We start from the raw sequence: 24,449 nt of genomic DNA on the forward strand, positions 1-24,449 counted from the left end.
TAGTCTAAATTTATGACTTAAACAAATTGATTAGTTTCAATTTTCCCTAATCCACATGCAATGTCTACAACAAACACGACTATCCTCCACCGATAGCCCAAAATAGTTATTTCTAGACTGGAAACAAATATATCAACAATTCAATAGGCGAGTGATTTTAATTATTCAACTACACCATTTAATCAATGAATTCCTCAATTTCATGCATTTAACCAATTTCCCCAATTTCCTTAAATTAATTATACAAATTAATTTATTAATACAACTAAGGTTTTTCCCAAAATTACCAAAGTACTCCCAACATATCAAAATACCAAAACTTAGAACAAAACTTATAGGATGGAGTAGGAAATCCCTACCTCGAAGAAAATAACCCGAATGGAGAAGACGAAAATGAATACCCAAATTCCAAAGTGCTCCAAACCACCAAACGTTCAAATTGAATGAAAGCCCTTGACTCACTCTATCTTTTTAATAAAGGACCAAGGTTAGATACTCACCCTAGGTAGATCAATTTTTAGAGAGAAGGCAGGTTTAGAGAGAGAGAAAGAGAGAGAGACTCTCAAGGGGCGGTTTTCTAAAAGTTAAGAAAGAAAAGTAGGTCAAAAAGTGATCCAAAAAGTGAAATCTCGGACTGATGTAGTCGACTCCCCGCTCGAACGTGAAAATCCCCGCTCGAGCGTCAGACACAGACTCACGCTTGAGCGTGAAAAGAGCCGCTCGAGTGTCGATTGCACACTTCCAGAAGTTTTGCAGGCGATGGTACCCGCTCGAGCGCCAAACTCTCCGCTCGAGCGGAGGGACTGCAAAGTAAAGTACTGGGAGATGGAAAAACACGCTCGAGCGTCAAAACTCCCGCTCGAGCAGATAAGCAACAACGAAGAGCCCGCTCGAGCGTTAAAACTTCCGCTCGAGCGTGAAGGCCAAAATCTGGACATCACCTTTTGGTTTCAAAGTGCAACCAACCTGTTTCAAACCTGCCCATCACAACCCAAGATTCAAATACAAAGAGGAAAGGCTAGAAGTGATAATGATACAAAAACAAGTCCACGGAACCAAGTCCAGAATACAGTATACAAAGGAAGGAAAAACCGGGATCGCTATAGTACCCGTATCCTATTTTTTAAAAAATTTATCGTATCAGCGTACCGTATCATGCCCGTACCCATACTTCATAGATTTTCGATGTGTGAACAAAAAGAATATTCATAATGAAAAAATGGATAAACTACTAATAGATATTAATAGTTGAATTTAATTCCCATCAAATTCTATTGAAAATAAGTTATAGTTTTACTCTCTTTTGCATCCTGTTTTAAACAATCAAAAAAAAAATTACATTACTTTTTTAACAAGTTGTTCTTTTTTTAATTTTGATATTTGTATGTTGGATGTTTAGCTATAAATTAAAAAAAAAAATTAAAGATAAATAAAAATAAAAATAAAATTGACGTACTCCAACCGTACCCGTATTCTATTTTTTAAAAAAATTACCGTATCAACGTAGCCGTATCATACCCGTATCCGTATTTTATAGATTTTCGGTGTGTGAACAAAAAGAATATTCATAATGAAAAAATGGATAAACAACTAATAGATATTAATACTTGAATTTAATTCTCATCAAATTCTATTAAAAATAAGTTATAGTAAAATTATCACTAAAAATAATTTTTTATAACGATTTTTAATATATGTCAATAAAAATTGATAATTAGTAACTTTTTTTGTCACGGTTTTTATAAATTGTTGTTAAAACTTACAATTAGTGATAATTTTCTGTGACGGATTTTTCAAACTATCGTTGAAAATTGAAAATTAGTAACTTTTTTGATAACGATTTTTTTAAACTGTCGATAAAACTTATAATTAGTGACATTTTTTTAATAATGTTTAATGAAAAACACTATTAATTATCATATGACATATTGGACAATAAGTCTACCTATTACAACTTATACATAAGTCCCTAATGAAAAATCTGTTTAAGGATTTTTTTAAAGGGTTTAAAGTGAACTATTTTGAGTTTTTGATTTGTTTATTAGTAGGGTATACCTTAAAAGATAATATGGAGGAAAAAAAATATATAATGTATTAAGAGTATATTGTAACCTTAAATAATTTAATAAAGTTTATTAAGAAATTAAGAGTATTTAATGATTTGTTTCAGTTCGGCCCGTTTATTTGAGATAATCCAGCCCAACATGAACTTGTAGTGGACAGGAACAAATTGACGCTTACATCAAGAACCTCCGCAGTCTGTAAATCAAATACATTCGGCCCAACAAAAAAATGAGAAAAAAATATATTGTATTAAAAAAAAAAAAAAATAGAAACAGCCCACCAATATGAGAGAAAATAAAAACCCTGTACAATAAAAAAATAATTAAAAAATTCATAACTAGGGAAACGTAATTTCTCAAATAAAATGTACAAGAATAACCAACTGAACTAATCCAGTCTTTGAAGTAGTTACCACATACAAATAATTAACGTAGTGATGAACAAGAATTCAGTGAAGTTCAAACCTTAAATAAGGCTTCCACCTTCTTTTTTTTTTTTTCTTAACAATTGGTAGAATGGAAAGCTTGCATAGTGTACAAATTCAAACTCAAATATTACATTTGATAAAACAACACTTCATTCGTCAACATATATCTAACTTCGGTTTTTCTACTAAACTTGGTTAGAATGACATATTACATGAGAGTAATTATTCTCTTCAAATTCTACCAAAGTCTAGCAATAGTCATGTCTACGCGGAGATCTTGGTTATTAACATATATATATAGAGAGAGAGAGAGAGATAAAAATAGACATGATTCCTTTTTGCCCTCACTAAAATTAGAGCCCAGTGCTGCAAATTTTTGTACGTCTCAAGTTATCATCACTTGGTCACTCCCACTTCCTCATTTCCATCGGCAGCATTCAATGCCTTAGATGGTGTCTTATGATCATCTCTAGCTAATTCCACATCACCCCCTTCACCATTTCTCTCATCACCCACCTCTTCCAATGGCTTCTGTTTATAAAACCAAGCACATATCACATAATACATGAGATTCAATACTTGTATACCACTCACAAGCCAATAATAGTTTTCTAATCTCCCCCTATTGAGATTCCTATCAGGCAACCAATTCCTCTCCTTCCCACTATACTTATGAACCATTGACACCATGAAAGAACCAATAAAGTTCCCCAATGATATCGATATCCAATACAACGCTGCGGCTGTGCTTCTCATGCTCTCTGGCGACTGATCATACAAAAACTCCAAATGCCCAACTGACATGAAAACCTCTGCCAATCCATGGAAGCAAAATTGCGGTAGCAACCAAAACACACTTATGGGTATGACCGCGGTAGGCTTGTCGAGTAAGTTGTGATGTGCTGCAACGTGTTTTCTTTTTATTTCCACTATCGCAGACACCATAGTTGCAAGAATGTTGACTGTAAACCCTATCCCCATCCTCTGTAGGCACGTGATGCCTGCAGGGTTTTTAGTGAAACGACGAGCAAAGGGCACGAAAGCCCGCTCGTAGAGGACAAGGCCGATGAGGATGGTGAGGATGGAGAAAACAGAGAGGCTAGCAGGAGGGATTTGGAAGGAGGGGGACAGGTGGCGATCCATGGAGCGAGCTTGGAGGATGATGAAGCTGTGCTGGTGGGATTGGGCGGTTACCAGGAGGATTCCAGCAGCCCAGACGGGGAGCATCCGGATGATGGATTTGAGTTCCTCAACACGGTGGACGGTGGCGATTCTCCACAGGTTTGGGGAGGTTGGATCTCTTGTGTCTTCTTCGGTTACAATGGCTGCCCGATCTAGCCACCTTCAAATAACATGTATAAGAAGCAGTTTTAATCATATCAGACAAACAGAACTTATTTAGTCCTTTTATTTTTTTCAATTTTAGTTTCTAAGCTATGAAATGTGAGTTTGAATTATCCTAATTCTCATGTCATCTTAATTGATTAACTGGAGTTGAGATATTTTTTCAACTTCAACATATACACACACAATAAAATTAAAAAAAATTGGGGGACCCTAATGCAACAAAATGCGTAATTTAAAGACAAAAAAACAAAAAAAAAAACGTCATTTTGCGATAATGAGCGTATTTGATCCTTTTAATTTTTAATTTTTTTTAATAATTGATAAAAAAGGGCTCTTTAGACATATCTCACAAACAAACTCGGAATATATGCAACCAAATGCTAACCTCACACATCGCGCTAAAACACATTAAAACTCAAACTTAAAATCTCCCTAGTAGAATCTGAACAACTTAACATTTGAGTTGACCCTCACAAGTTTATTCTTTTAATTTTGTTGAGACTTGATATAAAATCAATAATATTAGGGATCATGAAAAATATATCATGCAGATTTTTCATTCCTTAATTAGTATGTGATTAGTGTGTAGTGTTTTATTATATGGATAATCTAAAGATAGAGAATCTTTCATAATCATCTTCATAATATTTTTTTCATAATTCCTAACATAAAATATCACAACTTCCATTAATCAATTAGACTCAAATGAAATTCGTAGAATTTATTAATTCATTTTACACTTTGCGAAAATATTTCAACTTAGATTACTTCGTAAATATCTGTATGTTTACAAACGTAGAATATCCAAACACAAAAACGAGATACAGAAAACAAATAGATGATGAGTATAAAATCTTGTTCATCCATATGCTTTTTGTATCCAATTCTACTTAGGCCTCGTTTGGGAACTCCCTATTTTAGTCAAAAAGTCAAAAAATTATTAAATTAGCCAAAAAGCTAACAATCCATACCAAAAAGTCAAAGATTCTCTTTTCTCTCTACTTTTTGCACATCTCTTCGTAAAAAGCCAAAAAGTCATCCAAAAATATATTAGTTTTTTTTAGCTCATATTTTAGCCAAATAATCAAAAAGTTACTAAATTAACCTATTTCCAAGGAGGCCTTAGTTTTTGTATCACTACCATTGTTATATAAATAAAAATGTGGATCTTACTTGAGTTGGTCAGTATGTAGAAGCCTTCCATTGTAAGAAATCCCAGCATCAAGCTCTCTATTCTCATACAAATCCCCAACATCATGTGGCAAAACTTCTTTCCTCTTCTTCACAGCAGCAACAACAACTTGAGCCAACCTAACCAAAGGACTCCCACCTGGTTTCATTTTTCTATATAGAGGAGACCCCAAAACAAACACTATCACAGACACAGCCATAGCTATGGTGGGTATTCCAAGTCCCAAACCCCAACTCACATTGTCTTGGATATAAACAACTACTGTTAGGGCACTCAGTGAGGCCATTCCCATGCAAAAATAGTACCAGTTGAAGAAGTTCCAGCTTCTGGACTCTACTTTTGATTTCGACATGTCGAATTGGTCGGCGGCGAAGGTGACAACGCAAGGTCGGATGCCACCCGAGCCGAGGGAGGAGAGGAGGAGGGAGATGTAGAGGATGAATAGTTGGAAAGTTGAAGCTTCTTTGCAGTTTACTTGAGTTGGGCATGGCGGTGGGCGGAGATGGGGGAGGGTGGCTGATATGGTTATGCTCACTAAGCCCTGTTTGGCCAATTGTGTTATTTCAATTTATCATAGCAAAACAATAAATGGTAGTAATATTTTCCTTACATTGTTTTTGTCATGTATATTATTATTCGGATGATTAAAAGTGTCACAAAATTTTGGGGAAAAAATGTTAATCATTGTTATCCCTTAAATTATTGTCATTTTTTTTAATATCTTTAAGCTATCAATTTTATTTATTTAATTTTTAAGATTTTTAATTTTAGTTTACATATTAGAGACCATCCATCCAAATCACAATGGTAAACATCTAAGTTAATGGGCAAAAAGATAATTTTATAATTTGAATAATTTAAATCATATAATCAAGTACTCATCTTCTTCTCTCTCTCTTATTTCAAAATAGTAACAAAAATGAGTGTTCAATAGTATGACTTAAATTTTTTAAATTTTAAAATTATTTTTTTACCTATCAAATCAGGTTCTTTTATTCTTTTTGGATAACCCACGACATAATCCTTCTAGTTAGATTAGACGATCCCCATCTAATCAAATTAGACACTCAAATTTCTTAACATAAGACTAAAAGCAAGAATCTTGGCTTCGTCATGAGTTGAAACCAGGTAACTGAAAGTTATAACTCTCAAGTCTTACCAAGTCAATTATACTCTTGGGTGCCCATCAAATTAGACTTGAAGTTTACTGATTTGGACATTCCTCTAGACTACCTCAGTTGAAATTAAAAATTCTAGCAACTAAATTGATTGTTTAAGAATGAAATTTTTAAAAATAGCAATAATTTAAGAGATAAAAATAAAATTAAAGAAACATTAAGAAAATAGTTCATATGTTCTTGGAGAGAGAGAGAGAGAGAGAGACCAGTTCATAAATGACGGAACCAGCAATGATGGTCCAAAAACGGCCAGCGAAGGAGTCAGCAATCAAAGCACCAATCATAGGTGTTAAACTGGCTGTCCCTGCAAAGTTACTCAGTGTGTTTGCTGCTGCTACCATTGGCATGTTCAACTCTTTGGTCAAGTATGTTATCATGTTCGCATGTGATCCAGTTGTTGCAAATCTATCACATATTTCATTTGCTGCCAAAAATCACACAACAACAATCACATTTTATTAGTTTATCACTCAAAAGTCCTTTTACATAACCCACCAATATTGTTGAAAAAATTATAGAAGAATGATATGATGGCAAATGTTCTTATAAATAGTGGGCTTTGGGTTGACCCGCAATGGGAATACTTTGATAACTTCTTTGTTTAAAACTCCATTTGTTTGTGGGCCAATCATTGCACCCAGAGGCCCGGCCCATTAAGGTCAAGTTCAAAAAAAATAATAATAATAAATAGTTGTTGGAGTAGTTGTTATTTAACCTAAGCTTCTCATCTAGCCGTGTAGCATTATTTCGTAATGTGAGGTTGTGAATTCAATTTATGAAAGAAGACGTTTAATATTTTTTATGGTGTTTACTATTATCATTTTTTTTAATATGGGGGTTGTATATATATAGTTGTTTATTCATTCCCTAATTTGGGCTAGTGATGGTTGTTAGCATTGTTTAAATATCGGCCGATACGTTACACATCGACTGATACGTATCGGAAAAATAGAGTACCGCGATGGATACAGGCCGGTATACCGCTGAGATTGAAAATCGGAGGAGTATCGGCCGAGTCTCGGTACGTACCAGTCTGTAACCGTTACACAAGTCGCGACGGGCCGATACTCACCGGTTCTGACCGGTATGGGAAAAAAAAAAGCTGAAAAATCTGTGAAATGATTTTTAAAATTTCACTGCCGCGGCATCCGGTTCCCGATGCATACCGATCGATAGTACCGATACCGATACTCTGCGATTGATACGGTTATGTTACCCGATACCACGATTTAGAACCTTGATTGTTAGGGTGAGTGACTGTTAGGCATTCTACCTTTCATTGGACTTTAGTTATCCAATTTGGTGTAATGTTGTTTTATATTTGTAATTGTTCTTCTATTCCAAATTTAAAAATATATAATAAAAAATTAAAAGTGGGTAGAGGACAGTTGTGAATTATTGAGTAGAATACTTGATTGATTATGTTGATTTCTCATCAATATCAAATGTACGGGAAAGAAATAATTCTTCTCGTATGATCCTGTTGATCAAGTTTGCACTCCTCCAAACAACGTTGCTTTGCCACCTGAAAACACAAATGTGAGTTAGCCGGCGGGTGTGTGCCGGAAACCCCTCCGATGCCTAAGTCAGCAACTAGACAATAGACAATATGCTCTGTGTATTTCAAAGTAAGAATTGGGATACCTGTACAAAGTTCTGGTCATGAGCTTTTATAGACTTTACTTTGGCACAATCCTAGTAGGATTCCAACTCTCCCTATGAGAGTCCTCCTAGGAATTACACACCCTACTCACTACCAACCAAGTGAGATGGTTTTGAACAATCCTAGTAGGACTATACTCTATTTAGCAGAGTCCTCCTAGGAGTCATACTCCTACTCACTACCAACCAAGTGAGATGGTTTACACAATCCCAGTAAGACTCTAACTCTCCTTAGCAGAGTCCTACTAGAAGTCTCATCACTGCAAGCCAAGTGAGACGGCTGAACCTTTTACCTCGGTTATACATTCCTGCCCGAACTGATTTATCTCGGTCCCCTGCCCTTCGGACCGTGTGATCGAAAGCCGATCTAACGAATGCCACCCTGCCGAGCTATACACAGCTCGACCCTCGCCATTGATGCTACCTCCTTTTAATAAGCTGCTGCAACCACACCGAGCTAAGTTACCTCGGTCACACGCTTAAGTAATGATGTAGATGGCGTCCGGCCAAGTTATACCAAGACCGGCCGAGCTATACCAAGCCCGACATCATTTCTCACCAATACTTCGGCTAACCACTAGGCCCACTTATTTCGGCTGACATTTTTACCTCGGCTAACATTGCGGTCAACCAAGTTACTTCGGCTCTGTGATACTTTAAGCACTACTATCAGTCTTGACTTCAAGATGACGCCCTGCAGAGCTATCGTTTAGCTTGGTCCTCTTTCTACCGATACCTCGGTCCATAGTTCGGCCCAAACCCAAAATAAGAGATGTCTTCTTGGCCTAAGACCGAGTTACACCAGCCCTTATCTCGGCCCATTACGCGGTCCAACTCCCAAAGAAGACTCTTCCTAGCTCGGCCCAATTTATTTACAAATTACCCTCTCAATTGCCCCTTAATTCCATCTGCGTAGCATGATTGGGATTATTTTTCCTTCAGCCGAGCTAAGAAGTTGTTCGGTTTCACGGCTTGTTCGATCCCAATAAGCCTTATCAGTTGCTTAGCATGTCCTTCCACTAATCTGGTACGACGTTATTCTCAGGATACATGGCGTGTCCTCAATATCCTTGTTCTCCTTGTTACCATCGTCATGCCAAAAATTTGAATAGCCCTGATTTTTTGCCTTTAACGTATATATCCTACAAGTTTGTATACATCGAGTTGTTCTTTCTGTGTCTTGCCGAACAGACTAACTCGGTTTATACAAACCTTGACAACCTGTTTTGGCCGAGGTAACCATCATCCCGGTCAAAGAGTTCCAAAAAAATTTGTTGGTCAAACCTGCCAACCTGCTTTGGCCGAGGTAACCATCATCCCGGCCAAAGAGTTTCAAAAATTTTGTTGGACATACCTGCCAACTTCCTGCAGCCTAGATCCTTATCCTGGGCTTAAGAGAAGTAAGTGTTGGTTTTTCCAGCCAACCTCTAAGTTGGTTATTCCGGCCAACCTAGAGTAAAGTGTTTGGTTATTCCGACCAAACGTCCTGCAGCCTGGATCCTTATCCTAGGCTTAGGAGAGATGTTGGTTTTTCCAGCCAACCTCTAAGTTGGTTATTCCGGCCAACCTAGAGTAAAGTGTTTAATTATTCCGACCAAACGTCCTGCAGCCTGGATCCTTATCCTAGGCTTAGGAGAGGTGTTGGTTTTTCCAGCCAACCTCTAAGTTGGTTATTCCGGCCAATCTAGAGTAAAGTGTTTGGTTATTCCGACCAAACGTCCTGTAACCTGGATCCTTATCCTGGGCTTAGGAGAGCTAAATGTTGGTTATTCCGGCCAACATAGAGCTAAGCGTTTGGTTATTCCTGCCAAACTTCTTGATTGCCTCCCAAGTCGGGCAAAGATTTGTTGGTCAAACCTGTCAACTTCCTGCAGCCTAGATATCCTTATCTCGGCTTAGGAGAGCTAAATGTTGGTTATTCCGGCCAACATAGGGCTAAGCGTTTGGTTATTCCTGCCAAACTTCTTGATTGCCCCCCAAATCGGGCAAAGACTTGTTGCGCTTGGTTAGTCCTTGTTTCCAACCGTGCTAACTTTTGCCGAAGGTGTTCTGTCTGATATCACTGTTTGTATCGAACTCTACCTTGGTGTGCATCCCATCTTCCTCTACCAAGATGTGTTGGTGCACTCGCTCCATCAGGGCTTCCATAGAAAGAGGTGGCGTCATTGTTATTGAATCTCTCAATTTATGACCCACTAACAGACCTTGCTTGTACTGTGCAATAGCTAGGTTTGTAGGACAATTTGTTACTTGGTTGAAGGTCTCCCAATACCGATTGTCGTAAGACTTCAATGTTTCTTTCTTGCCCATGCTGATGGAGAGAAGCTGGTCAATCTCTACCGGCGTCTTGGTGTTTGTTCTGAATCTGGTTACAAATGCCTCCGTTAGTTGCGCCCATGAGGCTATACTACCTTCTGGTAACCTTTCAAACCATGCTAAACCCATGTCGCCAAGGCTGGACGGAAACATGATACACATTAAGGGCTCGTTTCGTCGATACACGGCCATAACCTGGCGAAGGTGGCTTAAGTGTATGTAGGGGTCTAACTCCCCCTCATAAGTTATGAATTTAGGCTGATGGAAGCCTAAGGGTAATGGTGTGTCCCCAATTGTCAGGATGAACGGTGAGCTCTGCAACCTTGCTAATGCTTTGTCTGCTGGTTCATAGGCGAGCCGTGGTTCTGGAATTCCAACCTCGACACTCCTATGTGTTCTAGGAGCCAATCGTTGTAGTGCGGAGACTCTGCGGGGGTCACGATCCTAAGTGTCTTCTCTCCTTCGAGCCCTTTCAGTCTTCTTTCTCTCAGGTCTGGAGTAGCGTGTCCTGGAAGTCTTTGATTGTGTATCACCCGACCTGAGGCTTCTACTTTCAGTTTGTGATAGTGTGACTTGTCTGCCATGATCTTCTGAGTGGCAAGAGTGTGTGTTGCCTCTGCTCCCCTCTTTTGTTGCCACCTCTTTGCTTTTTATCTCGCTCTTCATAAACTCTATGTCAGCCGCTATTCTTCTTATTACTTCGTCTTGCTCCCTTACGCGATCTTCGAGAACCTGATGATCTATCTTCCGCCTTTGTCTATCAGGGCTCCGAGAGCGGTGTGGACTTGAGCCCTGTCTTCTTCTTGCTTCTCTCCGCGGATTCCTTCGCTGGAGATCTAATTCCGCCAGGAGTGGGATAGAAGGTAAACCTTCGTGCCTCCCACCCCCTTCCGGAGTTTGCCCATCTATAGCAGATTGCGGCAAGTCTTCATTGTGCGCCACTGCTTTCAACTAGAGAGGAAAACTTGATCAAGAGGTTTTGCTCTTTGTGAATTTCCCACAGACGGCGCCAATTGTACGGGAAAGAAATAATTCTTCTCGTATGATCCTGTTGATCAAGTTTGCACTCCTCCAAACAACGTTGCTTTGCCACCTGAAAACACAAATGTGAGCTAGCCGACGGGTGTGTGCCGGAAACCCCTCCGATGCCTAAGTCAGCAACTAGACAATAGACAATATGCTCTGTGTATTCTAGAGTAAGAATTTGGATACCTGTACAAAAGTCTGGTCATGAGCTTTTATAGACTTTACTTTGGCACAATCCTAGTAGGATTCCAACTCTCCCTATGAGAGTCCTCCTAGGAATCACACACCCTACTCACTACCAGCCAAGTGAGATGGTTTTGCACAATCCTAGCAGGACTATACTCTCTTTAGCAGAGTCCTCCTAAGAGTCATACTCCTACTCACTACCAACCAAGTGAGATGGTTTACACAATCCCAGTAGGACTCTAACTCTCCTTAGCAGAGTCCTACTAGAAGTCTCATCACTGCAAGCCAAGTGAGATGGCTGAACCTTTTACCTCGGTTATACATTCCTGCCCGAACTGATTTATCTCGGTCCCCTGCCCTTCGGACCGTGTGATCGAAAGCCGATCTAACGAATGCCACCCTGCCGAGCCATACACAGCTTGGCCCTCGCCATTGATGCTACCTCCTTTTAATAAGCTGCTGCAACCACACCGAGCTAAGTTACCTCGGTCACACGCTTAAGTAATGATGTAGATGGCGCCCGGCCGAGTTATACCAAGACCGGCCGAACTATACCAAGCCCGACATCCTTTCTCACCAATACCTCGGCTAACCACCAGGCCCACTTATGTCGGCTGACATCTTTACCTCAGCTAACATTGCGGTCAGCCAAGTTACTTCGGCTCTGTGATACTTTAAGCACTACTATCAGTCTTGACTTCAAGATGACGCCCTGCAGAGCTATCGTTTAGCTCGGCCCTCTTTCTACCGATACCTCGGTCCATAGTTCGACCCAAACCCAAAATATGAGATGTCTTCTTGGCCTAAGACCGAGCTACACCAGCCCTTATCTCGGCCCATTACGCGGTCCAACTCCCAAAGAAGACTCTTCCTAGCTCGGCCTAATTTATTTACAAATTACCCTCTCATCAAACATACAAACAAAAACAGACAGGATTTTTGCTTAAAAAATTGCGATTATCAAATGAGTGCCAAACTGATGATGAAAAACAAAAACAACAAAAAAAAAAATAATAAATAAACAAACAAACAAAAAATAGAAAAATGTATAAAGGCTGTTCATTGATAGACAAAAGTCATTTTCAAAACAAATGGACCCCTCATCAAACACTACCATGTGATAAAAATAGTACATCAAGTTCACGTTCTAACACTATTGTCTCCTAGAGTGCGTTGAAATAATCTCAACTCTTTGATCAAAAGTTAAAATCTGAAATTCAATTTCTATAATAAAACAAAATAAAAGGTGTACCTATTATTTTTTATACACTTTGCTCCAAGTGAAAATTATAAAATTTATAAATAAATAAATAAAATTTAGTTTAAAAAATAAAAAAAAATAAAAAAAAGTCCTACGAACATAAAAGTAAAGAATTACGAAAAGTTAACAAAAATTTTAAAAAAAATTCTTGAACTTGGCATATCCGAACTGGGTTGGGATACATTCAAAACATTTTTTTTTTATATAAAAAAAATATAATGTAGTTATTGTTTGTTTCCAGTTTTCATGAAAGAGTTTCCAGAAAATATACTCTTTTATTTTTTGTATTTTAATATTTTCAATGAATTTTTTTTAATATTTTAAGCAATTTTTTTTAATTTTTAGACACACCTAACATAAATACACTTAAAAAGTATAATATTTGTGAAAAAAATCTTTAAAAAAAATACTAAATACCAAAAAATACAAAAAAAAAATGAAAATTCAATGTATTTTTCTTATTTTTGTGTATTTATTAATTTTTTAAAATAATTTTTCACAAATATTTTACTATTTAGATACATTTAAGTAAGATGCATCCAAAAAAATAAAAAAATTACTTAAAATTTAAAAAATATTTACTAAAAACAAAAAATACAAAAAAAAAAACTCAATTTTTAAAAAACTAAATTCAGAAAACTGAGACCAAACACTTTAGTTTTGGATGTGATTGGCCACATCAAAAACTAACCCCAAACAAGTCTTTAACACAAAACAAAATTAAAAAATAAAATATAATATATAGAAAGAACAACAACAACAACAACAACAACAACAAATTGGTCTCACAATGATCATATTTATGACACATAAGTTAGTAAACAAAAGGGTAATAGAATACAAACAAAAAAGTTTTGAGTAATATTACACAAATTAACAAATCTTATAAATCTTGCTTACCTATTGTTGCATTATGCAATAAAAAAAATTTAAAAATTTGAAAGAGGACTCATATCAATAATGTGGTAAGTGTCCTGAGTTAGTACTTAAATTTTTTTTTTAAAATTCATTAGTTCGTACAGTATTTTTTAACTTTTTTTTTTTTTTGCTAACTTACTATGTGGCAATGAATTGTTCCTATCATTCAAATTCAATGGATTCAAGTTCCAAAGTTTTACTATTACATGAGTGTTAGATTGAAAAAAATTAATAAAAAATTTATTGAAATTATATTTTTCTAACCAAATAATCAAATATAATTATTATAATTTTATTAAAACAATTTTTTTTTTTTAATCGAATATCGAAGTAAGCAAAGTTTTTTATTATTATTATTAAAAAACAAAGTTGATAATAGGGAGCAAAAAATCACAACAGTGACAATAACTGATCACCTCCCTAAAACCAATCCAACCACTTGCAACAACGCACGCAACACCCAAAAAAATCCAAGCCAACCCAAAAAGTTGATAGGGATCAGGTTCGCACTTTTTCGAGGTTGAAAATAAACTTTAATGAGACTTTTTATACATATATTTTTCGATGGTGTTATATGTATTAATTAATATACTAATTAATATGATTTTTTTTTTAAAATGAGTTATAATTCATTTTTCGGATTATAACTCACTTCTTCTCTCATAAAAAAATTACTTATAAGTAGTTTATAAGCAGCTTTTAATCAAAAAGTTGGTTATAATCATCTTCTCAAAATAGTCAATATCAACACTAGTTATGATATTATTATTGACCATACTCATTAATCACATTATAAATATTAAAAATCTCTGAAATTATATCATATCATTAATTGATACATTAGTTAGTAGTACACTAATTAGTACATATAGTATTGTTTATTTTTAAAAAAATAATTACGGAACTTTTTTTTTTTTTTTTTTTTGATATTTGACAATATTCATTAAAAGGTTACTTTGAGTATATTTATGTAAATATATATTAAAGTTTACAATAAGGAAAAGATTAAAATAATCTAAATTAAAGTATCAAACACAAAATTAAATAAATTATAACAAAAATCACTTAAACATCATTCTTTTAACATTTTTAACTATAAAATTACTAATATAATTTGCATAATCCAACTTATAAGCTAAATCGTTTTCGATAAATAAAATTGCTGATTCATTTAATCTTTCATCAGATATAATTGAGTAAAGATATGATTTAATCAACTTTAATTTAAAAAGAGTAGCTGTAAGTAATATAATCAATCATATTTTACATATAACCCATACATTTAGAATATAACCATTCAATAATTTCAAATAATTCACCACATCAATAAATTTTTTGATTTTTTTCGATAAAAAGCAACTATATATTAGTTTTAAATAATTTTCCATTTCAACCATTTATTAATTTTAAATCAGAATTTTGTTGATACCTTTTAAATTTCAATGAGATTTTTTATAGACTAATATAATAATTAATATTCTGAAACCCAAAGCGACTGCTTTACCAGCTTGTGCCAAAGCCGCGCCGTAGGACCACTCCAGTGATTAGCAACGCAAACCATCCGATTGCTCGAAATTTAATTTTTTTTTTCTTAAATATTTGTCAATTGATAGGAATTATATACATATTAAGAAAATTTATTAAATTATATAATCAATTATATAAGCAAGTACATCAACACATACACATAACGCCAACCCCACAACATCATCAATAAATATATATATATATATATACATATAATAAAAAAATTACAAAAATTATTTTTGATAAGAATTGATTCCGGATAATATAATTTCCGAGAATTGATTCCGGATAATATAATTATTAAAAATTTATTTCTGAATTAACCTCAACTGATTGAAAAATGAATCAATTCACAGAATCAAAACTTTAAACCAAGCACATGAAGTGGACATAAGCATTGCATTCTCATACTATAAAAAGAAAACAACACCAAATTGCTAGCTGATAATTGCATTCATAAGAGCCAAAAAAGTGTCAAAGGACTGAAATTAAACAATAATGGAAGGTATGAAATATTTTCACATCTCACAACTCTAAAAGTTGAATGCCAAATTAGCCATGCTTGGCAAAGGTTTATGCAAGGCTTTTATTTGGAAATTTTGATTTTTATTAAAAAAATTAAAACGACATTACAAATTGTTAAGTCATCTTTCTATTTTTTTACACGTATTTTTATTAAAAAAATATATAAATTATTTAAAAAATCATTTTTCATACACTCCGGTATGTGATTTAAACAAGATAAAGCAATGAACAAAAACTTGAGCTAGAACAAGAACAAGAAAATGCAAACTAACCGATGATAAAACCAGGGGACTGCTAACCAGACGTAATGTCTAAGTTCGAATTTTATCATTGCAAAACAACTACTCTTCTTCTATTTCTCTTTTATCGATTATAAATAAGAGGGAGAGAGAGAAAAAGAGAGAGAACTGACCAAGGATAAATGGCATTGTTCTCATCCCTCCAAGCTTCTTCTGCTTCTTGTTGTTTTGAAGATCTTTCTTCTCTTGGTCCTCTCCATTTTCAGTCATGTTCTTCTCAGGCTCCATCTTGATATCCATATCACTGGTTGAGAGAGAGATAGTATCCAGGTGACTTGGTGATCAGAGAGAGAGAGAGACCTGTAATAACTAGAGAGAAGTGGTGACTCTTATCATGTGGTGGCTTATGTCATGTTCAATTTATAGAGTTGTCTTTACTCATTAATTTGTGTATGGGTTGCTGTGTTGTGTGCCTCCTAGGCATTGCAGAGATCTTCATATTGAGCTTCTTTTTTTTTTTTTTTGCGAAGATGGTTTTTTTTTTTTTTTAGTTATTTTAATAAAAAATTGTGTTTAAAAAATTTGTTGGTATTTTTTTTTTATAATTAATTTGACAGTTAAGAGATTTAGATGTGATATTTTATTTTATTAATTATTTTAATTTATTTTGTCTTTATTAATTATTTTAACTCGAAAATCCATTGCCAACCATGACCATTAAAAAACAATTTACTGAAACATAGAGCAGCTTTAGATATTTTTTTAGGGTAAATTATATATATATCATCTGAAATTTATTTAAAATATAAAATATTTTTTATGATTTGAAAAACTATAAATACTCCTTTGTAGAATTTTTTTGGAGAAAATTAATGAAATATCTCTCTCCAACTTTTGATAATAAAAGAGGTCCAATATGTTTTTTATTAGGGTAAATTATAAGCACGCTCTTTGAGATTTGCTTAAAATACGAATTATCTCTATAGTTTCGAAAATTACATCTCGCCTCTATGGTTTCTAATTTCTTAACAAATGACCAATTTTATTAATAAATCACCAAGTTAATTAACAATTTTTTATTATGTATTAAATTTATTTCAATTAATAATTTAGGTAATTTTATTATTATATAAGAGATCAGTTAGAAATTTTATTTTTTTTAGTTAATTCTATTAAATAAAAAAATTCTTGCAATTTTTCAAACCGTAGAAAGCAATCTGTATTTTAAACAAATCTCAGGGGATGCATTTATAATTTACCTTTTTGTTATTAGTTAAGATCCCCCAATAATATTATTAGAGAAATTTTAACTCATCATAGAGAAATTTCTCTATGAAAATATTGAGAGACTACAACTACTATAAAAATATTACATATCCTTTATGTTATAAAATTTTAATATCAAAGACCTTAACCTAAAAACCTCACTTTTTTGTTAATAGAATTGACTGGAAAAAAAAATCCCTAATTGTTCTTTTTTACAATAATAAAATTATTTGAATTATTAATTGAAATAAATTTATAATATCATTAAAAACTATTAATTCACTTAATAATTTATTTGTAATGAAATTAGAAACTTCAAGAGGCGGGATATAATTTCAAGAACTACATGAGGCAATTCGTATTTTAAACAAATCTCAATAGGTGTATTTATAATTTACCCTTTTTTTAAGTGATTTTTTTGTTTTTTTCAATTTTTTTATGAGGTGAAAAAAATTAATGCGTTTAAAATAATTTTTTTAATTTAATAGATAATTGTAAGAGAAAATGATTGATTAATATGTACGATATAACTCTTTTTTAATAAAATTGAATTTGTTGACTTTTTAATTTATTTTTTGATTTTGACTTTTTTAGTCAAAAGATCTCCTGCCTAGGGTGGAGCTCATTTAGAAAGTGATTATTTTAGTTAATTTTTTGATTTTTTATAATAAAAACATAATAATAATTAAAAAAAATTAGTATCGTGATAACTTTTATTATAGTGACTTTTTTTTACTATTTTAATCTATTTTATGCTATTTTTGTCTATTAATGACTTTTTAGTTTGTATTCCCTCCGTCGTACTTTGTTGGTCTATTATTTCATTTTGAGATATCTCAAAATAACAACAATGATTCATCTCACTAAAAATATCACCACTAATAGCACTAATGCATTAAAAAAGTAAAAAAAAAAAAAAAAAACACAACTCCAAGACCAAAACATCACATCATTAATGGCGGGACCCACTACCATCTAATTAGTGGGAGCAAAGGAGACCGGCATTAATGAAAAAATATTTTAAATTTTAAATTTAAGTATAATGATTTTATATCCCTTAAAAGGTTAAAATCCTCAGAAGGGACCAACAAATTGAGACAAAAGGCCCGCTTTTTATTACTCGAATTTCATTACCAAACCAATGTTATTAATTCAATTTCAGAGATAATATGCGAAAACTTTTTACACTTACAAGAACACATGAATAAAGATTCTCTCATCCGAATACCATATGAATGCAACAGGAGTAATAATTAAATAAATTGCATGTAGGCTTACATTTTTTAAATTAAGATAAAGGGTTTAACCCTTTTATATCAATGGCATTCCGCTCACAAATAAAAGGCCTCGTGGCCAACAGATAAAGAAAATTCATGACCTTGAAACACTTCTCGATGTTCACCTGAAAAAATATTAGCAACGTGAGATGAACATAAAGTCCAATCGGGATTTCAATATGATCCTAAATAATAACAACATACAGATAGCTATGATCATGAATATTTAGTCTCATACTATATAAATAATATGACGGTTTATAACCAAAGAATATTTACATAAGTACTTTTTCCAAAATTATTCAATTACTTCAACAATACAGACAGTTCACATTTCCTTTTCATTTTTCATTTTAAAAGCACCTCATAACAATTATTTTGTTTTGGAGTTTGAAACATGTTCATAAATCTCTGATTTCCATCTCATTATTTACTAACTTAACGCATGGTCTACATCTTTTTCCAACACGTTCAAATATACATATGTATATCAAACATGAAAAACAAAAACAAGAAGCACCCAATAATTATCTACACAACACATGAGACAAATCGACATTCATGAACTATAACCATCATAACGCATGATATATACAGGTACATTAATGATGAAAAATAAGCTCGACTCTACCTACCTTAAACACGGTAAGCCAATGATACACCTTTCCATAATGAAATGTCAATTTACCAGACACCGGCTAGAAGGTAATGGTACCTCTGCCAAGTTCTCCAGGCACTAGCTGGAAAGTACTAGTACCTCTCATTCTAAGCGCAGCCAATTCTCTAGGTGCTAGCTGAAAAGTAATGGTACCTCTCATTCTCAACACAGTATACGCTACCAATCATCACAACATGACAAAGTACAACTAACACAAGTGTAATGCATACACATAAACTATTCAACACAACAATGTCATCCTCCACCGATGACCAATGACAAAACCTCTAAATATATGTATTCAACACACATATTATAATAATTCAACTCTCATGAGATTTTAAATCCAACAACAACAATAGTAAAATAAAATATTCATAATCCAACTTCAAGTTCATTTCTGAAATTCACAGTGTTATGATTTCCTTTTTTCTTTTCAAAAATCAATTCTCTTATTTTTCAAGTTAATATACTCCACTCTTTATCCCCAATCCATTCTTTTCATTTCACAAAACTAAATCCATGGATATCAAAGCCACAACCCAACTCAACTTAATATGATCAATCCAAAATAATTCCAATGCCATAGTTAATTCTCCATTTTAGCTATTAACACATTTACACAAATTATAATAGCAATTTACAAACATTATTCAGCTTTATCCATTTTTAATTCACCAAGTCAAAACATTAAATTAGGAGTTTTTTTCTCCCTTTTAACATAAACATGTTAGACTACTCTCCAATTAACCCAAACAACCATCAAATTAACAATCTCATTCACAATTAACAAACCCTAGATCCCTTTTTCATGACTTTCAAAGAATCCATAATGGATATAATTTTATGCAATAAAATCTGCCACATATCTATTTATGAATGAGGTATTGAAAATGAGCAAAGAAATCTCTACCTCAAGATTCGAAGCTAAAGATGAAGACCCAACTTCAAACTCCAATGAAATCGCAAAACAATCGGTAGAAGTCTTGATCTATGCTTGCCTTTCAACCTTCTTGAAAGATTTGGGGTGAATCTTGGGTAAAAAGAAGAGAAATCAAGGGTTTGGAAGGTTAGGGTTTCGGGTTTGGAGGATAGGAGGAGAATAGAGGAAGAAAAATAAAAATTTTAGGCCAAAAAATCACTTTATAATGTCTGTTAGTGACCTGGTTGCTCGAGCAAAGGAAGCTTGGCTCTAACGTAGAAAAGAAAGCTCCCAAAATCTCTAAAAATCGCGCAGTTCGCTCGAGCGAGCATGCTTTCAGAACAGAAACACAAAATTCAAACAGGTATAACTCTCTCGTCCGGACTCCTTTTAGGGTCGTTCTTGTACCCAAATTGAAGCCCCGAAAGTAAGCTTTCCAATGGTTCTAGCCTTACATGAAGATTCAAAGTATGGAGAGAGAAAATGATAAAAGAGTGACAACTACTCAATAACAATTATTCAAATTTGGAGTTTCTGATTCAATCTCACCCAACCACTATGATAACAGCTCAACTAAGGCTCACATATTAACTAAGAAGGTTCTCAATCAAGATAATCAAATAATCAAATATAGTTCCATTATAACAAGAAACACAGAGTGCTACAACCTCCCTACCTTAAGCAATTTCATCCTTGAAATTAAGAATACACCAAAACACAAGGCAAACCGACCACAAAGCACTCAACACCCGAGCACTTAGGAAAAGAAAACTACCCTCACAACAAAACCCTCGGTTAACTCTCACAAAAGAAGAGGACTTAGTACGAAAACACGTCCCAAAAGACAACGCTCTAGCACAATAAGCTCCAACAATGCCAAGCCCTCCTCAGAACAAAACACATAAACACACGACTAGCGATCCAAGTTGAGTCACTACTCAACATTCATCATCCCAAGTAAAACAAACGATAGCAAAACTTTGTTTTAAAAATCATTCTCTTGTATATAAAACATTTCTCAAAAGATACTCAAATTCTCACCGTTCATAATCAAAATATATTTTTACATTTTCCATGTGAAACTGAAAAATTTTATAAATATTTTTCAAAAATAAGGTGATGCCCATAACACATAACCATCCATAATTTAATTTCCAAGGACTACTCATTGAAATTCCTCATACCACTTAAATTAAATTAAATCCTTAACATTTCTATTTTAACAAAGCCATTAGAAGACCATAACACTAGGAAAAATCCATTTTTCAATTCCTTTCCAATATTACAATCGGTGAACCTCTACTGTCACCTAACAACACCCATCATTCATGTGGTGATGCCACAACCAACATAAAATGTAACATTTTTGTTTTTACAGTCAATAAAAATAACAACTGTGCTATCAACACAATAAGGCACAAGAAAATCCATGATTTTGCAATTTCATTTTGTTATAATCATTATCATAAATTATCAGCTACACAAGACAAATGCATACACAAACGAAGAATCTACAATACGTTACCCCAACTCGGGGTTTTTCACTAATCCAAAACAATTCTCACACAAGCTTCCCAACCACATACACAAGACTCAACGCTCGCAAAATCATTCCAAGACACCTATAACCTATCAACCTTTATACACAAGCCTAAGCTTTCTCCAAGGTGACTACTTGTCAACTAAACCCCGATATCAACAAACCGACTAATCAACTCGATAAACCTCTACACTCGACACCAAACACTGATGTGCTACTCAACACCATTTACTCCAAAAACGGAGTTCCACACACAATCCCTCATATTTTTTAATCTCATTGGATTTCTCAAGATTAAACCATACCATCATTGTTCCTAAGGAAATCATCACCCCTATGCCTACATAGTAAGCATGTCTTTATATCTCAAACACAAGACCGACATGATCAATGACAATCACACAATCCCTAATATATAAAACAATTTTGACCATCGCTACCCTCGTTACCTAAGAACACAAACTGTTCTCCCTTCCAAGGAATACTCCTAGCATCTACTCACGAAATTCTCCTCTCACTCATAAACTCCACCCAATATCTAATAGCACCACTAACCCATTCCAACCACACATAGTTACCAACTTATAACAAATCACAACACAAACACTACCCCTATTCATGATTGATAGAATCACAACGAACTCACTAACCAATAAAACCCAAAACACTAAACAACACACCAGTACCATTCTCACTAACCCGAGATACAAATCTCACACTTCCTCAGACATTCTCACATAACTTCGCCAATACCACAAAACTCTAAAGCTTCATATTCCTTTAAACTCAACACATCCAAAGCCTTATAACTCGACCCTTACGATACCACCACACTAATTACAATAACTCACGGATTCCCTGTTCTCAACAAACAACTTCCAACCTGAACAAGGCTCACAGGCCATCACATAGCTATCTCATAATTTAATACTAGACATACAACAACACTAGGATCATCGATCTCATTAACAACTTCTCACTACATATATATAAAAGAGAGTTCGAGATTCACTGTGTGCCCCCAACATAGGAGGATAACCAAACAACAACAACATATATACATATACAACACATAATCACGGTGTTTCAACATCCAACAGTACACTAGTCAACAACAAAAAGATTCACATATTAAATCATCGGCCCCCAATACAAAAGCCCCTCTCCAGGGTAATACTACTATGTTAGTTGAAAGGTTGACCCTTGCGAGGCTCTCGAAGCCTGGCTTGCCCAGTTCTAGTATCGATACCGCCTCCAAATAGACTAATTAGATTGAGTCTGACTAGGTTCTGAAACACTTAAAGAATTCACAAGTAATGGGCAGGAAAGTCTAACATGGCCCAGATGACCACAATCAAAACAAACAATAGAGTATAGTACTTCTTCCATAGTGATCCAGCTACTTTCTCCCAGATATCATTACACAACCGCCTTTCAAACTCATAACGACGACACTCCTCTGTTGCCACCAACTATGGAGCAAATATCGACAAACTAGTAAACCACATCTCAAACAATGCCAAAGTAGTAGCATCTTGACGCAACTTAACAAATTGTTCCCTCAACCGTTCTCGAGCAGAATGAGGGAAATACTTGGCCAAAAAGGCCTCGATAAGCAACTCACGTGTTACCTACAGTATTCTTAGCATACTTCCACCAATACCCTGTGTCACTCCTCAGTTAGAAACCCGCCAAAGAAGTCCTCAACTCCTTATCCTCGACTCTGAGTATATCAAGAGTATTGGTAATTTGCTCCAACCAATCCTCTACCTCCAACGGTTTAGCCTTCCCCATAAACTCCGGTAGATTGGAATGAAGAAACTCCTTAATAAACTTGAGGGCACGCCCGTTGTCACCCTCATTGTGAGCTAGAGCATCTTGTACAACTCTCACAATCTTGTGTGCAACTTCCTCGCCGACAGCTAATGTTACAACGGCAGATGCTAAAGGAACTGTTGTGCCCCTACTGGCATTCCTACTACTCATCCATCATCTATTCTCTCGTGTAGACATCCTATAAAACCCCAAAACAAAACCAAACCTAGTGCACAACACAACAGCCTTTCTTGAGGTACACACTCACCACCCTTAAGTTACAAGACACACAAAGCCCCGAAACACACAATTCTATTACATATAAACAACTAAACATCTAAACACATAATTAAATCAAGTCCACAAAGATAGCCACTCATCCCAAAACTCTTAAGGAATTCCTATCAGAAACCACGTTGATTAGGCATATTTCTAATAGGACCTCAAAGCAAGTTCACCGGCTACAAGTACTATCCAAGAAACTTAATCCCATGTTCACATAAATGCAACATATAAATCCCAACACTTATGCTAATTATATGCAACGTCCTCACCGCACGTAGCGAACCCATTGTAGTAAAAACCACTTCCCACGAGTCCAAAGTATTCAAACCCCGCTCCCTCTGATACCAAGTTGTCACGCCCCGCTTTTTATTACTCGGATTCCATTACTAAACCATTATTATAGATTCAATTTCAGAGATAACATGTAGAAACTCTTTACACTTACAAGAACACATGAATAAAGATTCTCTCATCCGAATACAATATAAATGCCAACAGGAGTTATAATTATATAAATTGTTCGTAGGGTTACATTTTTTAAATTAAGAGAAAGGGCTTAACCGTTTTACATCAATGGCATTCTGCCCACAAAAAAAATTGCCCCATGGCCAATAGATAAAGAAGATCCATGACCTTAAAACACTTATCGATGTTCGCCTGAAAAAAGATTAGCAACGTAGGATGAACATAAAGTCCAATAAGGATCTCAACATGATCCTAAACGATAACAACATACAGATAGCTATGATTATGAATACTTAGTCTCATACTACATAAATAATGTGACAGTTTATAACCAACGAATATTTACATAAGTA

At 34.6% G+C, this 24,449-nt stretch overlaps 1 protein-coding gene across 2 annotated transcripts; it reads right to left on the reverse strand.

The window, feature by feature from the left end:
* Positions 1 to 2,511: 2,511 nt before the first annotated feature.
* LOC114256975 (protein NRT1/ PTR FAMILY 3.1) lies at positions 2,512 to 16,379 on the reverse strand. Of its 2 annotated transcripts, none has more exons than XM_028196687.2 (4): positions 16,042 to 16,379; positions 6,415 to 6,632; positions 5,012 to 5,571; positions 2,512 to 3,833 (listed from the first exon to the last, which is right to left on the reverse strand). In XM_028196687.2, the coding sequence occupies exons 1-4, from the start codon at positions 16,166 to 16,168 to the stop codon at positions 2,888 to 2,890; spliced, it is 1,851 nt and encodes a 616-aa protein (XP_028052488.1). In that variant the 5' UTR covers positions 16,169 to 16,379; the 3' UTR covers positions 2,512 to 2,887. The 2 variants fall into 2 exon arrangements, with proteins under 2 accessions (XP_028052488.1, XP_082747208.1); XM_082891082.1 differs by lacking the exon at positions 16,042 to 16,379 and adding an exon at positions 7,620 to 12,419.
* Between the last annotated feature and the right edge of the window lie 8,070 nt (positions 16,380 to 24,449).

Source organism: Camellia sinensis, chromosome 10 (assembly GCF_055761805.1).
Source record: "Camellia sinensis isolate YWXY chromosome 10, ASM5576180v1, whole genome shotgun sequence".
In the NCBI taxonomy this organism is placed as follows: domain Eukaryota; kingdom Viridiplantae; phylum Streptophyta; class Magnoliopsida; order Ericales; family Theaceae; genus Camellia; species Camellia sinensis.